Genomic DNA, 16,452 nt, shown 5'->3' with positions numbered 1-16,452 from the left:
TATAATGTGTGTGTGTTACATACACAGAGACGATTCAACCGCATGTGTAGCAAGTTTGAGAAGAGCCCGGGTGAAAAGATGGAGGACTTAGCCCGTCACCTTACTGACAACCTAAAAACATTGGAGACAAAGATGATGATAATGTTAATAACTAAAATGTATTGAGGCATTTTGTCCTCACAGGAGCCCTAAGAAATAGAAACCTTTGTTGTTCTCATTTTGCAAACCAGGAAACCGAAGCCCTGTAAGTTAACCTGCCTCAGGTGTCCCATGAGGAAGTACTCCAAAAGACAGAAAAACAATCATCTTATAATAGCCCCAGCTGTGGACACTCAGGACCCAGTGGAAGTTCTCTTGCCAACGCTTACAATGTCTGTGAAAGACCGGGGTGGCAGATGCACCCATTTGACAGACGATGCAACTGAGGCTCAGCATGGAACACCCCAAGACCCTGAAAACAGGAAATGGAGGCACAGGGATCACAGCCCACGGGTGATTGTCCTCCAAAGGTAGGTGCTCTGGGGTCTGACATGCTCAGATATCCAGAAGGGCTCAGAGGCAGAGAATTTCTGGAGTAGACAGTGGGAGAGGGGCCCTCTAGAAAAGCGAGGCTGCGCAGCACCCCTGGAGCTGGGAGATTTGGCACACTATAAGTAGAAAATCACAGAGTCCCTACTTACCTTCCACCAAAACCCGGAAGACCTCCTCCTCCTTCCCTCCCCTCCCACTTTGAAGAGAGTGGAAGAGTTCCAGAGCAGGGGGTGGGGGGGGGGGGGGGGGGGGGGGGGGGGGGGGGGGGGCGCCTAGTGCCTTCCTTCTCTTGGTGGGCAGCAAGCGGGACATGAAGGTAATGGCGATCTGAGTCAGCGAATGCAGGAGACCCAAAAGGCAGGGTGGGATTTCCCAAATGATCCACTTATTTATAGCACACCTTGTTCCCAGAAATGACGGAAAGGCCAGGCCGTAAGCGGAGTTGGGACACATGCACTCACCAGGTTTTTGAAAAGCCCAACCCTCTGCTTTCCCTGCAGAGCAGGATGGTTGAAAAAGGAAGGAAAGCCTGGCAGAATTAAAGGTGAGTGGCATCTTCCCAGACACAGTGGCTTTCCCTGCTGAGGCTCTACAGCACGGTGTGACAAATGCATGTCATTCAGACCAAAAGTTCCTTTCTCTTTGTCTCTTCTGTGCTCCAGGTAAACCTTGATGGCTGGTCATGAGTGTTTACTATGAACAGGGCACTATGGAAGAACCTTGCCAACCTGTGTGAGGTTCCAGAATCCTGGAGATAACCCTCTCAAGCCTATTTTTTTCTTTCAGCTGAGAGGCTGTCCCAGGGAGCTCAAGGTGATCTATCTGATGTCACCTGAATCCTTTGTAAGGGCCTAAGGGGGTGCACGTGGATTCAGACTTAGAGAGAGGGACTCCACTGGGGAGGTCACCTATGAAAATAACACAAGACAGATGGAGACCTAGGGCCAGGGGACCTAGGACAGAAGGGCCACCAGGCTGAGACTGGCAAAGCTCGGTGTCTCCATGATCTGGAAGCCTGGGTGGGCAATGACTGAGGTTCCAGAGCATGAAGCTGCATCTCAGGACATGAAGTGGGTAAAAGCCTCCCAACTCCATCCCCTAAATGGGTCGGGTATGCCAGCAGCTTTACCAACCATCCCCTTTCCGTCTTCACACGCCCACAACCCCACAAGGCTGACACTCAATCCCAGCCTTCCGCTTTTGTTCTACAGCAGGAAGGTTGAGAAGGGAACAGAAAGCCTGGCACAAATTACACTTGGGTGGTGTCTTCCTAGACCTAATGGCTGTCCCTGACAAATGGCTGCCGGCCTTCCAACCTCCCCTGAAACCGTCCACCCACTTCCTTACATGCCTATGTCAAAAAGCAAACATTTCAAACGCCTTGGCAAGCTGAGGCCGTGCAAGAGGCAGGCAGTGAACTCGTCTCAAAGTTTGGGAAAGCATTTCAAATATGTGATGGAAGAAGGCACCCACTGGGAGGCGAGGGGCGGGCTCTTCGGAGGCTCTGACCCAGCCAGTCCCACTCACCTGGAACAAAGGCATTGGACTCCAGACCCCCAGGCAGCCTCAGCCTACTGGCACCTAAGGCATAACACCTCAGGTCTCTACTTACCCACGTTCATCCCACTGAGAGAGTCAGACAGGGACCCGGGCAAGCACACATTCCCAAAATGCCAGCCACAGGCTCAGAGACCTGAACCTTCTCAAGGCACAGGACTCTGCAGCCCTTCCATGGACGTCTTTTCTTGGTGTCTCTCTACACCCAGCTCAAGTTTTCAGTTAACAATAAGTTCCCATCAGTCAACCTTGCGCCCAACACCCCTTTCCCCTTTTCTGGATGGGGGTGGGGAGGAGGAGTGAGGAGACCCTCACAAGCACACAGGGTTCATTTTCACCAGTAAGCTGGGAGCTCTGTTCACAAGCCTCTCCCTGCTCCAGCAGCAACCCCCAGGCAGTCACCAAGTAAAAGGGAGGAGACGGACCCCAAAAGATTTATGAGCCAAGCGCAGAAGTTCCCAGGGCCCTGTGTTTTCTTCTGCCTCTGGCTTCTGATCTTCGTGTCTTGCTGGCAGGAGGGTCGGCAGCGTAAGCAGCCCTGGCTATGCCCAGAAGGAGTGTGCAGAGCAGCCTTGGCCACTGGGTCATTTTACAGATAAAAAGGCTGGAGAGGGGAAGAGGTTTGTTCACACAGAGAGATGTGGTCTTCTCATTCCTAGACCAGTGTTCCAGCAATTCCTGGACAAAAGTCACAGCAAAATTTGCATCTTCAGGGATAGGCCACCCGTTCCACGGCAGTGATGGCCTTTCGACCACAGACCCAAGCCCAGTCTTCTAGAGGCCTGGGCATGGCTGGCAGGAGGCAGGCAGTCGCTCTTCCTGAAAGCTGTGAACGTGGGGTGGAGCCTCAGAGGCCCATTCGAGGAGGCTACTCTGGCTGCAGCCTTCCTGGAGCTGAGAATGTACAGGATGCTCAGAGGCCACGGGGTGTCTCCGAGTGGCCCATATCTGTCATAACAGGACTATGCTTAGAGTCAGAGGCCACCCAGCCAAAACCCACCAGGGACACAGCGTGATTTCACTGGGAAGGTCTCTGCCATGGTGTTCGGGTGCTTTCATTTCATTTGCCATTGGCTCTGGGATATCTTCTTACTGGGTTAGGAAGGCACAGGGTGATCAGTCAGACTTCATTGCAAACTGCATTTGCGTGGTCCTCAGAGTCGCCCCAAGCCCAATCTCTGCAGCCTGTGGCAGACAGTATGGCCCTTCCATCCCTGACCTCCTTTCCCCTTTCCTTGAAAGGCCCAGAACCTCCCAAGGACCAAAAGGCATAAGAAAAGGTGGTGGACGAGGGGATCAAGAACAGTCAATGCCCTAGGCACGTGCTTTTTATACAGTGGGCAGCAGACAAGCAGGGTGGCTGCCAAGACGCGCAACTGTTGGCGAGAGCGTTGGCCGCTCACAGCATGTGCTTAGAATCTTCCCGCTCCGCTAGGAGAGCAACAGATGTCCCAGAGGCCACTAAGCCCCCAGGCCTGAGGTCCACAGAGGCGCTGCAGGAGGCCTGGACTGCGGGAGAGCGGAGAGTGGGGCTGCACAGAGCTCTGAGCCAGCTCACAGCACGAGGGGCAGCGGGCCTTCTAGCACTTACCGCACCTATCCCTGTCCACTCGGCCCGAGGAAGCCTTGAGTGAGAGGGTCCTCAGGTGAGTCCCAAAATGCCCAGGCTGACACATATTTAGGGCCTGGTTCTCTACTCTGCCGCTTCCAAAGACCTGAATAAAGCCCCAAATACAACCCGCAGTTGCCCGAGTCCCTGGGAAATGGAAATACTCCCGACAACCTCCACAAGGGCCACTCACTTGGGTTTCCAGCCCCCAAACAGCAGGACTTCTTTAAAAAGGCTTCCTAAAGGTGTGAAAGCCCAGCGTGGTTTCAACAGCAGGGCTGGGGGCTCTCAGCCACACCGCTGCACTCCTTTGTTTTCCGAGTGTCTCTCAGGCCTTGCCATTAACAGGACACCAATAGTTTCAAATCTGATGACTAGGGCAAGCTTTCAGCAAGACTTCTTTAAAACATCGAGGGAAGGAAAAGAGCCAGCTCGCTTAGGGTCTGGAATCCTCTCCTCTTCTCCTGGGGCAAACAGCATGAAGGGAACAGAAGTAAAATGAAACCATCTCGGCAGACGCGGGCAAGGAGCTTGGGCCACCTTACTCTGCAGCTTGGAGAGGGTCTCTCCCCACCCCTACCTCCTCAACTTCCTCCTCCTGTTCACTCAACCAAAGCCCGCCTGGCCTGGGGCCTGATGAAAGTCTAGCACCCGGGCACCCTCACATTATGAAAAGGAATGAAACAGCCTCTACGTCTTAACTGTGTGCCACCTCCGGGGCCACAGATTGAAAGAGTCTGTGTTGCACACATGGAACAATTACCATAGTTTAAGCTTCCCCTAATTCCTTTTCTACACAGCGTAGAGATAAAGTGCCTTGTTTAAAGCAGCACGAACAGCACCCAGGTTACGTTCAGCACCACGGCATCAAGCAAAATCACCTTTAGCAAAATCATCAGCTCTTGAAACATTAAGCTCACAAAGAACTTCACCATTGGCAAGGCACAGCTCACCGCTCACCTGCTGGGGTGGGAACTGATGAAGCTTTGGTCCCGAAATTCACACATAGAGACCAGCAGGGGAATTGTGGGTTTCAGCCATTGAAATAGATAATAAAGCCATTTCCCCAGCTACATTTCCAGAAAACTATGTTGTTATTAAAAACGTAAAACACGAGATATTAACATTGAAAAGAAAAATAATCTCTATTATTTAACATATTGACAAACGATGAATTTAGAACTCTAAAAGCATCATAACTTATTTTTGAAGGGTAATGAGGTTTCAAATTTTTCACTGCAATGACGGTACAGATTTAGATATGACACCAAGAAGTAAAGAAGTCTGAAATTCCCCTCTGATCTGGCTGCTAAAGGGGTATGGATATTAAACGCTAGGAAATCTGTCCCCTTCAGACCTTCATTGGCTCCGTTGAAACTCTCAGGAAAACCATTAGAGCAGGCTTAGAAGCTCGAATTTTAGAAAATCGGGGGAAAGCACGACTTAGCGTGGGCTGCAGTTAGCAAACGGGAAATGTTTACTCTTCCCTTCCTTCACCTACGAAATTGGGGACGGCTGGACACAGAGATGCAGTGGCACTGTTTGTTTGACATCTGGCATGTTTTTCCTGCATTTAACAAAATGCATTCCCGCAAGCTCATGGTCCAGTCCTTCAGGCAGCCCTCTCCAGCTGGGCAGTCTCTCCAAAAGAAAAAATCCTAGACTGGGATTTAAAAATAAATAAAAAGACTTTTCTGTCACTAAACAAGACAGCAGGCATGTACTCCTATTCTCTGATCGTATTTATGTGTCTACATGTATACCCACCTGCGTAACAAAAATAATCAAAACAGGTGGGTTTGCAAACACACCTCATTTTTTAAAAATGCAAGAACACAAACACTGTCCAAACTGTGGGCAGAAAAACAACATGGGTTTATTTTAAGGTAAGTACAACAATTAAGACCACATAAAACAAACATAGATGAAGTTAGATTTTTTTTTTTTTTCTTTTAGGAGTACTCAGGGTGGAACCTACTATACAAAACCATCACACTTTGTAAATAAAAAGTATCAGATACTTCTTTATCCACCAACAAAAAAATAAATATTTTCTTGTTTTGTAAAAGACCTACAAGGGGAAAAAGAATTATATCTCAGAAATTGTACAGGAAGCAAAACCCACATCGGTTTCTTGAATTCAATTTGGCAGTTAGAAATGGTTGGGCAAGATGAAAAACTTATCCAGTGAACTCAACTTTAAATATTATATTAATGGCTCTGAACAACAACAACAACAAAATAGCCTGATTACAAATCCACACATTTGTACAGCACGGTTGGAGAAATTTAAAATTACAGACAGCACATACATTATCTGTAGAGACCCCCCATACACCCAGGGGCACCTCTGCAGAATGTCAGTAGGGGGTCGCTATGGGATTTGGTCCATAACTTAACTTTGGAAAGCTCAGGTCGAGCACAGCACAGCCGTCCTGGTAGGGGAGGGGGATTTTAAGACCAATACTCATTTTGTTGGGCTGAGTCCCTTTAAAGGGAGTTTCCTGGGATCCCAGAAAGAGGGCGGGCGAATTAAAGTTACCTGCGCGCTTCACGGACGGCTGGGGGCTGGCGTGCCCGCTCTCTGCTCCCGGGTCTGAAAAAAGGTTGGTGGACACGTTTTGTTTCTTTATTTGCGTCTCTGCAGCCTGAACTGTCTGGTTGGGTCGGGGCTGGGAAACTAAGCCGGAGCCGGCCGGGAGGTCAGTATTTCGTGCAGTCGTAGGAGTAGGGGGCTGCGTGGCGGTAGAGGGACGGCGTGGATCTGTAGGGCAGCTGACAGCTGGCAGTGCCGCTCACCTGGGACTCCGCGAGGCTAGAGTTCTCAATCCCCAGCCGGTGGGAGTTGAACATCTCCCGTACGTTGGGGAAAGTTTGCTGCTGGGCCGCGAACGTGTGGCCGGGGAGGTGGTTCAGGTCCCCGCTGTGGTTGAGATACCAGGAGGCCGCCTGGGCTGCGGCGGCCCCGGGCTGCGGCGTCGGCTGGGGCTGGGGAGCTGGCGGAGGCGGCGGCGCCTGCGGGTGGTGGTGGCCGTGGTGCTGGTGGTGGTGGCCCGTGGCGGCGAGCGCGCCCTCCTGGCCGGCGGCGAGGTTGAGGGCGCTCAGGGGCGACGCGGGGCCGCTCGGGTGGTCCGAGAGGGCCTCGTCCAGGGCGGGCGGGACGCACATGTGCGCCGGCCGGTCGGCCCCGGTGTACAGGCTCATGGCCCGCATGCTGCACTGGTAGCCCCCGGCAGCCCCGGCCTCCAGGCCCTGCGCGCACGGCTGGCCGTAGGCGGCGGGCGGCGCGGCGGCGTAGGGCAGCGCCAGAGGCGGCACCACCAGGCCCGCACGTCCTGCCCCCGGGCTCAGCTCTCCGCCCGGCGGCGACGTTCGCAGGGTCATGATGTTCTCCACGCTGAAGCCGGGCAGCCCGTTGGGCGCCGCGGTGTGGTGCTCCGGCAGCGAGCCGTCGGGGGAGCCTGCGGGCGTGGAGGCCGCGCTGCGGGGGCTGCCCTGCAGCGCGCTCTCGGGGCTCAGAGTCTCCACCTTGGTGATGACCGGCAGCGCCGGGGACGCCGCCTCGCTCTTGATCACCACCTTCTTCTCGGCCTCCTTGGGGGCGTCCGCGAGATGGGGGACGGCCGGGGCGCCCTTGGACGCGGCCGGGGGCGGCTCCTTGAGGTGGGCCCGCTCCTCCTTCTCCTTGGACACGTCCTTCTTTTTGAAGCGCCGCCGGCGCCGCAGGAAGCTTCCGTTCTCAAACATGTTATAGGAGTCCGGGTCCAGCGTCCAGTAGCTGCCCTTGCCGGGCTTCTTGTCGTCGCGGGGCACCTTGACGAAGCACTCGTTTAGGGAGAGGTTGTGGCGGATGCTGTTCTGCCAGCCCTGTTTGTTCTCCCTGTAGAAGGGGAAGCGGTCCATGATGAACTGGTAGATGCCATTCAGGGTGATCTTCTTCTCGGGCGCGTTCTGGATGGCCATGGTGATGAGCGCGATGTAGCTGTAGGGCGGCTTCACCAGGTCCTTGGGCGCCGCGGGCTGGTGGTGGTGGTAGGGCGCGTAGGAGCGGCCCATCCCCGCGCCGTACTGCTCCGGGTGGCCCGAGTAGACGCCCATGGGGCTGGCCATGCCGCCGTAGCTGCCCGCAGCCCGGTAGTAATTCTGCTCGCTCAGGTAGGGCACCACTCCCAGGGCGTTGGGGTCGGACACGGAGTAGCGCGCCTGCATGCTGCGTCCGAGATGGCTCGCCGGCGCCCGCCCGCGCGGACTGCGGCTGGGGGAGCGAGGGGGGCCCGGAGAGCGAGAGAGCGCGAGAGAGCCAGATGGGGAGAGGAGGGGGGCGGGAGGGGCGGCCCTGGGCTCCTGGCAGCCTCCGGGGCGAGGGGGGTGCAGGCGGCGGGGCTCGGGCCGAGCAGGGGAGCGCACTTTCAGCGGACCGGTCGGATCGGCATCCTGGAGGGCGCGCCCCGGGCGAGCGCAGCGCCGGCCCCGCTCCTCGCTCGCTCCAGGACCCGGCGGCGGCAGCGCGAGCAGGCGGATGGCCGCGACCCAGCGGAGACGCAGCGGCCGGGGGACCCAGGTGGACCCTCGGCCCGCGTGAGGAAGGGCGCAGGAGGCTCTCCAAGCCCCCAGCAGACCGTCAGCCCCGAGGGTCAGCGCGCCGGGGTTCCAGCGGCTGCCCAGCCGAGTCCGGAAAAAGAGGCCAAGTCCCTTTTAGGGATTGGGAAAAGTTTCAAAAGTCTTCTCGCTCAAACCGAGTTTTTACTTTCCTGTGGCCACGCCCCCTCCCGGAACTTTCGGCCAATCACCCGGCAGCTGTGGGGAGTCGGCACCAATCAGGGAGAGGAGCGCAGGAATCCGTCGGCTCTAAGACCCGGCGCCTCTGCTGCGACTCCACCTTCCCTTGAAAAGATTTTTTTAAAAAGAGTTATATCTTATGAAAATTTATTTTATGATCACATTTTGGTGAATGGACCCACATGCCCAGAACAAAAAATAGGCACTTTCCTCTGTAAGAAAAGAAAAATCAGTTTGAAACACAAAATAGAATGAATTAATGGAGTAAAATATCTCCCCCAAAGACCTTGTAAGTAGCAATGATCCTGGGACATTTTTCTTATTAATGAGTGATGGAGCGAATAATTAGATTTCCTAATTATGGGGGCCAAGGTGTAATGGATTCAAAGCAAACGCGTTGGATTGGAATGGCAGGCCTCCCCTAGATGTTATACTTATTTAAGCCAATAATTAATCATCAACAGGGAGTTTCCAGTCTTGGGGTCGCCAAGGAGAACCTATCAAGGTTTTAGAGGCAAACCCTAGAAACCGAGTTTCCCTCGCCCCCCGCCGAGAGCCAGGCAGCGCTGTTGATAGAGGGGAAGGTAGCAACGTCCTGACAATTTAATTCTCCGAATTCGCCGTGAAGTCGGTAAATCATCAGTGTCACTGCGAGCAGTTTTGTGGGGTTTGGGGAAAAGTATGAAGTGACTGCTATTTCCCCCTTTTGTCTCCCGCGTGGACACTCGCAGCTCACCGACTTCAGCTTCGAAGATCCTCTCCCTTTTCCCAGATAGAAATTCCCTCTGACAAGCTGACTCCGGGCTCCCAGAAGACCGGGACAATGCCGCGACCCGCCGGGGCCAGGCAGAGCCGAGTTCCTGGGCCCTGCGAGTGGAAACCCGAGCCTATTTTCCTCGGGGGCTTCGCTGGAAGATGTGCGCAACGAGCGGCGCGCGCCGCGGCCACCAAGCGTTGAAGCTTCCCCTGGCCCAGCCGGCGCCGGCGGCTAACACCGACCCCAGGGCGCTGTCCCTGCCTCCTGCTCCTCGCAAAGACCCCTTGGGAGTCTCCAAGTTGATTTTCTATATTTTAGCCTTTTTTGTTTTGTTGGGTTTGGGTAGGGTGAGTTGGGGAGAGGGCTCCTAGGGGAGACTGGGCGAGGGTTGATCGCAAACGGTTCAAGACCCCTTGGAGATGATATTATTCGGGAGGCGACCTGGAGCGACTCGGATCTCCTTCAAAGACCTCTCCTTCCCTCTAGGAATCCCGGACAGTTTGTTTATTTGTGGGCTATTTATTTCTTTCACACCTCAATAATCAGATCCCCTTTTCCCACTTCCCCTGAAGGAGTGAGACATCCCCTAAAAAAGGCTAAACACGGGGCAGAATTGTGGAAGTTGCTCGTCTGGTTGGGTAGGGAAGAGGGCTTCAGGGAGAACATGTGTATTTCAGGATTCCTTGTCCTTCCTGCCTGTTCCTCGGCTGGTATTAGATTCTCAGCAGAAGGATGTTAAGAGAACCCACCAGGCCTCCTCGCTTTAGGGGGGTGACTAGAAGGCAATGGGGCATGCTACTCATTTCCAATCAAAGAACAGGACATGAAAATCTATGTGCATAATCTTTGTTTCCTGAACTATTCAAAGTCAAAGGAAAACTACAAATCAGGTTTCTTTACCTTGAATATTTCACTTCTAAAAGACTGTTTTTATGAGTATTCTGGGGTCTTTTTCTAACCTGATCTTTTTTTCTTTCTTTCTTTGAAACAAAGTAAAATAAAGCTGCCCAGTTCTCAGCTCACAGGCAAATGATGTGAGCGTTCTGCCCCAACCCTAAACTGCTACCGTGACTTTATTATTTTTTTAATGCTTCTGATATTTCCACATCTAGCTTTTGTTTTAGTTGTTGTTGTTGTTGTTTTTAAAAAGGACTCTAGCAAAAAGTGCCCTTTTCCTGCAACGCATGAGTTCGTGTCACACTGACAGGCACACTGAGTTCGTGTCACACTGACAGGCACACTGAGTTCGTGTCACACTGACAGGCACACTGAGTTCGTGTCACGATCTTACTAGAAATGGAAGCTATTGATCAAGAAACACTTTTCAGCCTGTGGGCTTCCTGAAGGAATATTATTTATTCTGCTTTTTACTCTGCGTTTCTGAGGGGTGTGTGTGTGTGTGTGTGTGTGTGTGAAAGAGAGAGAGAGACAGAGAGAGAAACAGAGAGACAGAGAGAGAGAGAGAGAGAGAGAAACAGCTTTATCATAGCAAAACCTAAAATAGCTAAGGACTATGAAAAAATAAATTCCAAAATGGCAGTGGCTGCCTGCCTTTGTATTTACAAGGGTGTCCAGGTTTAAACCAATGTCATCTGGGGGGCGGATGGAGTCGCTTAATATATTAACCATCCTCCCCTGCCCCGAAGAAGTGAAAAGGGGAGAGGAAAGAAATTCGTATATTCCAGGCAGAAAAGGTGAGAGAGACGTTTCCCTCTGCCCCTGGAATTAGGTTTCTTCTCTGCTCAGTGGGACTCCGGGAGAGATGTTTGTTCAGGTTATTAAAACAACGCCTTCCACACACCTGGACTTTGCAAAAACCGTGTTTCCGAGCTTTTCTTTAACCCGCCAGGGTATTTGGGATGGGGGGCTGCTACTTTCTGGCCGAGTTTCCCCCTTCTCGACCTTGTAAGTCAGTGAGCCGAAAGCGGAATCGGGTCCCAGAGGGCCCGGCGTGTTCCTGGAATAATCAGCGGCGGTGGAGCCTAAAGGTACCGAAGCCGCGGTCCGCCCGCCCCGCGCCGCGCCGCGGTCCTGCCGGCCGGAGGCTGCTGCACCTGGAGCGGCTGGGCTGACTCCGTGGGTGTTGGCGCCGTCTTGTGGCCAACCGGGGAACTGCTACAGAAAAAACGAAAAAGACCGCCCGGCCCGCTCTGCTTATCATGAAGGTGCTGACACCTGGTGGACAGGCCTGGGCATTGCACGGGCAGGAATAGAGCCTGCAAAAATCTGTTAAATGCAGGGAAAGCGGATAAACTGCGCCGCGTCGATGAAAAACGACATATCCCATAGCTGTGCAATGCGTCGAGACCACGATCTGCTGGGAAACAAAAATGTCTTTGAAACTGCTCTGGGAGCGAGATATTTTCTGTAGGGAAACTTGCTGAGGTTTTCCGCAAATAAAATCTACGCTGCTTAGATAGCTAGAAGTCTAGATTTTTTCTTTTCCCCCCGAGTTGCTGAACAACTTGCCTCGTCCGTGTTTTCCTGCTGCAGCTGTCTTTCCGCCCGAGGTGCGGCGTGAGCTTCGGGGAATTCATCAGAGAGCTGTTTGTGCTGGGCCTGTGTTTAGAGGGTTGGCCCGAACAAGAGGAAGACTTTGAAGCTGGGCTGTAGCCATTCTGCTTTTGAGGCACAAGAGTCCAAAGAACGGACAAGTGAAAGGAGTTTTGTTTCTTCTCTCACTATTTCCCATGCATTCATTTCAATATCCTTCCAACACTTCTTTTCTGGGGTCAGGAGGTGCCTGGGTTTTAGGGAACGGGTAGCAGAGGAGTCCCAGGCTTCCAGAAACTGCTTGGAAACTGAAGAGTTCTTGGGTTACACAAAGTCAGCGCCTTCTCCTAAAAATCCATTACAATACGGCTTCTGGAAATTATCTTTTGTGGGACCAAAGAAAGAGTGTCTTTTCTAAAACGTAAAGCTCATTTTACTGTGCCGGCTTTCTGGGGATTCAAAGCAGTGCAGAGCCATCAACAAATGGCAGGGCCAGGAAGGACAACAAAAGGGGATGGGTGGTGGCCGGGCGTGGTGGCTCACACCTGTAATCCCAGCACTTTGGGAGGCCGAGGTGGGTGGATCACGAGGTCAGGAGTTCAAGACCAGCCTGACCAATATGGTGAAACCCCATCTCTACTAAAACTACAAAAATTAGCCGAGTGTGATGGCATGTGCCTGTAGTCCCAACTGCTTGGGAGGCTGAGGCAGGAGAATCTCTTGAGCCCGGGAGGCAGACGTTGCTGTGAGCCAAGATTGTGCCACTGCACTCCAGCCTGGGCGACAGAGCAAGACTCCATTAAAAAAGAAAAAGAGAGAGGGGGTATGGTAGTGAGGACTGCTCTCAGTTGAAAGGACTAAAGACATTCAACAACTGAAAGCAATACTCAATCCTAGGTGGAAGAAAATTTTAAACCCCAATGAAAGACAGATTTGAGGATACATGGTGAAATTTGCATCTGGGGTGTGTATGAGATAATAATCTTGTATTAAGGGTAAGATACCTGAGTGTGATAATTATACATGGCCAGGTAAGGGCATGTCCTTGCTTTTAGAAGGTACGTGTTCAAAATATTTGGGGCTGATATTCATCATCTCTGCAACCTTTATATATTCAACCTGCTGGGCATGCTGGCTGATGCCTGTAATCCTAGCATGCTGGGAGGCTGAGGTGGGAGGATCGCTTGAGCTCAGGGGTTCGAGATCAGCCTGGTCAACATGGTGAGACCCTGTTTCTACAAATAATAATAATTTTAAAAATAGCTGGGCATGGTGGTGGGCACCTGTAGTGCCAGCTATGTGGGAGGCTGAGGCAGAGAATTACTTGAGTCCAGGAGGTTGAGGCTGCAGTGAGCCATGATCACACCCTGCATTCCTGCCTGGGTTACAGAACAAGACCCTGTCTCAAAACAAAGAAAAGGAAGAGGAGGAGGGGGAGGGGGAGAAAGAAGAAGGAAGAGGAGGAGGAGAGGAAGGAGGGGGAGGAGGAGGAAGAAGAAGAAGAGGAGGAGGAAGAGGAGGGGGAGGAGGAGAAGTAGATTCAACCAAGGTGCGGTCAGATGAGAGGAGAGCAGAAGGCCATGCAAAGGTAAGAAGAGGAGAGTCGTTGAACCCAACCCATGGTGCCTGGGTGTTTACCGTGTTGTTCTTGCAATTCTGTAAATTTAAACTGTTTCAAAATAAAAAGATGGGAGCAAAACACCTTTCTTACTGTGAAAATTTGAAAAGAAATGTGACAGGAAGGGAAGGTCTTTCCATGGAAGGAATTTGCAGAATGTTTAGTGAGGGCCTAACTTGTCCAGCATCTGCTCTCCTTTTCTGGAAGTTTATGGAAAACTACCATCAACAGCTATGGAGTTTATCACAATAATTCGTGGTTACTTTTTTTTAAAATACATTCTGTGAGGAGTTTATCTGTTTTATAATTCAGATGCTGAATTCAATGCCTGAATTCAGGCATTGCCACAATTGACCAAAGATGCCACGCGTTCAGTGTTACAGCTGTTGTGGGATTTCATTGCTGTTTGTCATTGTTGAGACAGAGCCTCCCTGTGTTGCCCAGGCTGGAGTGCAGTGGCTCATGGCTCACAGTAGCCTGGAACTCTTAGCCTCAAGTAACCACAATATTAAAGATATGTGTATGTTTCTTGATAGAGAAAGCTAGTCTCAGTGTCTTCCTCCTGAGCCAGCCCCAGTCTAGCAGAGGGCTCTGCTCATCAAAGTCACTTAGGGGTCTGAGTTTTCCAAGACCTCCTCTCTTCATGTCTGTTCCTGTCACCTTGGCAGGGGAGAAAGGAGATCCAGTCCTGGGAATTAAATCTCCCACCCTGGAAGTGACGTGTGTCACCTCTATTCACATCTCATAGGCTGGAGCTGTTCCTATGTCCCCAACAAGCCCAGGGGACAGGAAGATCCACCTCTCTTGGGCCCCGGCATCTGCTCAGCAGCCTCACACCCTGTCCTTCCAGGCGGGTAACAGCTGTCCTCTGTTCTCTGCAGCCCCAGCGCACTGCCCAGTGCCTCAGCACAAGATGTGTGCACAAGAAGTGCTTATTGAGTGAGTGTAGGACTGTTTCCAAGATTGCTCTCCATAATAGAGAAGGGGAAAGTAATGTGTACACACCGTGTGCCAGGCACGGCGCTAAGCGGGGGGGAGGAATGTGTACACGCCGTGTGCCAGGCACGGCGCTAAGCGGGGGGAAGGAATGTGTACACGCCGTGTGCCAGGCACGGCGCTAAGCGGGGGGGAGGAATGTGTACACGCCGTGTGCCAGGCACGGCGCTAAGCGGGGGGGAGGAACGTGTACACGCCGTGTGCCAGGCACGGCGCTAAGCGGGGGGAAGTAATGTGTACACGCCGTGTGCCAGGCACGGCGCTAAGTGGTGGGAAGTAATGTGTACACGCCGTGTGCCAGGCACGGCGCTAAGTGGGGGGAAGTAATGTGTACACACCGTGTGCCAGGCACGGCGCTAAGCATTTTGGCCACGACCTCTCACGTACTCCTCTTTTAGGATAGGTACTATTAATGCCATCATGTTGCAGATGATGAAGCTGAGATCTTACATAACTAAACCAACTCTTGCAGCCGCCAAGTGATGAAACTGGGAACTCTTAACCCACTCCTTTGCTGCCTCTTTGAGATTAAGAGTTAGAAACTTGGAAATTAGAGGAGATTTAAAGTTAAAAGAAAAACTTCTACATGAATAAACACAATCTATATGGAAACTATAACTAGACAGAGTCAGTGGTGTCTGCCTGAGGTCATGACTTCTGACCCCACACAACTTAATGTGGATGGGTTTTAGTTTTCCATATCGCTAACTTGAACCCCTGTGGTTGACCCTGTGGGGTATGGACTCTGAAAAAGCCTGCGGAAAGCAGGCTGCCCTGAGGAGGTGAGACAGGACTTTGGCGTTTGGGCAAGGACAGGGTGAGAAAGAGGCGAGGGGACAATTTGATTTTCACCAAACTTGCAGCCTGTCGGACAGGCGCTCTGAGCCCCAGGGGATAAGCCAGGCTCAAAAGCCACAGCTTCAGCTGGTGCCTCAGTAACCCCTGGGACTGGGGCTGGGGCCCCCAGGGGCATAACTGAGACCCCAGCGTGACCTGGGAAAGACTGAATAAAGCCAAGAGTGTAGGGCGCTCCCCCAGGGGAATCCGACCACCACTGCCATCGGGTGCTGTCCACCTTTAGGAGCCGGTGAAAGCCAAGACCCTCCCGCACCCTGGCCCCCCACCTTTGCCTGTGTGCATCCACACAGGGGCCTTCTGTGGCCAGCCCAGCCTGGACCCACCTCAGGGCGCTTGCGCCTGCTGTCCTGGGCCTCATCCCTCATCCCAGTTCTTTACTCCCCTGCCCCACCCCGGAGGCCTCCCCAGCCACCTGCTCACCTCCCTCCCCCGGCCTCCCCGCTTCTCCTCACTCCTGTTCTCAGTGGCACAGGCCACCCTGCCTGGTGTGGTCTCCTGTGTTCTTCTGTCTGTTGTTTCTGTCACCCCCACCCCATACCAAGAAGGCAGGCAGGGACCTGGGCTGCCCTGTGCATGGCTCTCTTGGCAGAGACTCCATGCTCTTAATGATACATTGAACAAAGGGGCTTCAGAGATACCCCCCCCAGTTCACTGCCTCCCCAACCGTAACACACAGGCCTTGTCTCCCATTTGCGGCCCAGCCCCAGGATTTGCTTCCAACATTTACTGGCACTTGTTTTAGGCAGACACCGCGTAAGAAACGGGCACTCATTGTCAAGTGCTCTCTGGTTCCCACGGTGTGGCAGGCACACAGGCAATGACAGGCCGAGACTTTCTTTGAGGCTATTGCCTCTGAAGAGCTCTCACTGGTGTTCCAGGTGCCGTTCTCACGGCTGTGCATACATTCAGCACTTCACGCTCCCAGCACAGAGAGGCAGGTGCCAATGGCGCTTCTATTCCCGCTCTGCAATTGAAAAGCAAGGCACAGAGATGTTCAGTGACTCCCCGAGCCTCACACAGCTCGAGAGCTGTAGGCCCGGGATTTGAACCAGCCAGGCGGCAGGCCCAAGCCTGCTGTCCCTGCCACAGGGCGGTGTAGGGAGGGAGGGAGGGTCAGGCTGAGCAGGCCCAGAAGAATCAGAAAAGGAAGGAAGAGGCTGCGTGAGTTTCTTGGATAAGGTGGCAACAGACTGGGGGACTTGAAAGCTGGGAGAGGAGCAAGTTTATGCTGCAGCGTCCTTTCTCCTTGGCCTT

The 16,452-nt window shown here is 52.9% G+C and overlaps 1 protein-coding gene across 1 annotated transcript; it reads right to left on the bottom strand.

Moving 5' to 3' along the window:
* Positions 1-5,557: 5,557 nt before the first annotated feature.
* Positions 5,558-8,407, bottom strand: FOXC2 (forkhead box C2). Its single transcript, XM_032284620.1, has one exon. The coding sequence runs from the start codon at positions 7,904-7,906 to the stop codon at positions 6,401-6,403; it is 1,506 nt and encodes a 501-aa protein (XP_032140511.1). The 5' UTR covers positions 7,907-8,407; the 3' UTR covers positions 5,558-6,400.
* Positions 8,408-16,452: the final 8,045 nt, after the last annotated feature.

This window comes from Sapajus apella, unplaced genomic scaffold (assembly GCF_009761245.1).
Source record: "Sapajus apella isolate SASKATOON/1434 unplaced genomic scaffold, GSC_monkey_1.0 scaffold15, whole genome shotgun sequence".
Lineage (NCBI taxonomy): Eukaryota > Metazoa > Chordata > Mammalia > Primates > Cebidae > Sapajus > Sapajus apella.
Note: the sequence above shows the minus strand (reverse complement) of the source record. Positions and strands in the feature narration are given on the sequence as shown.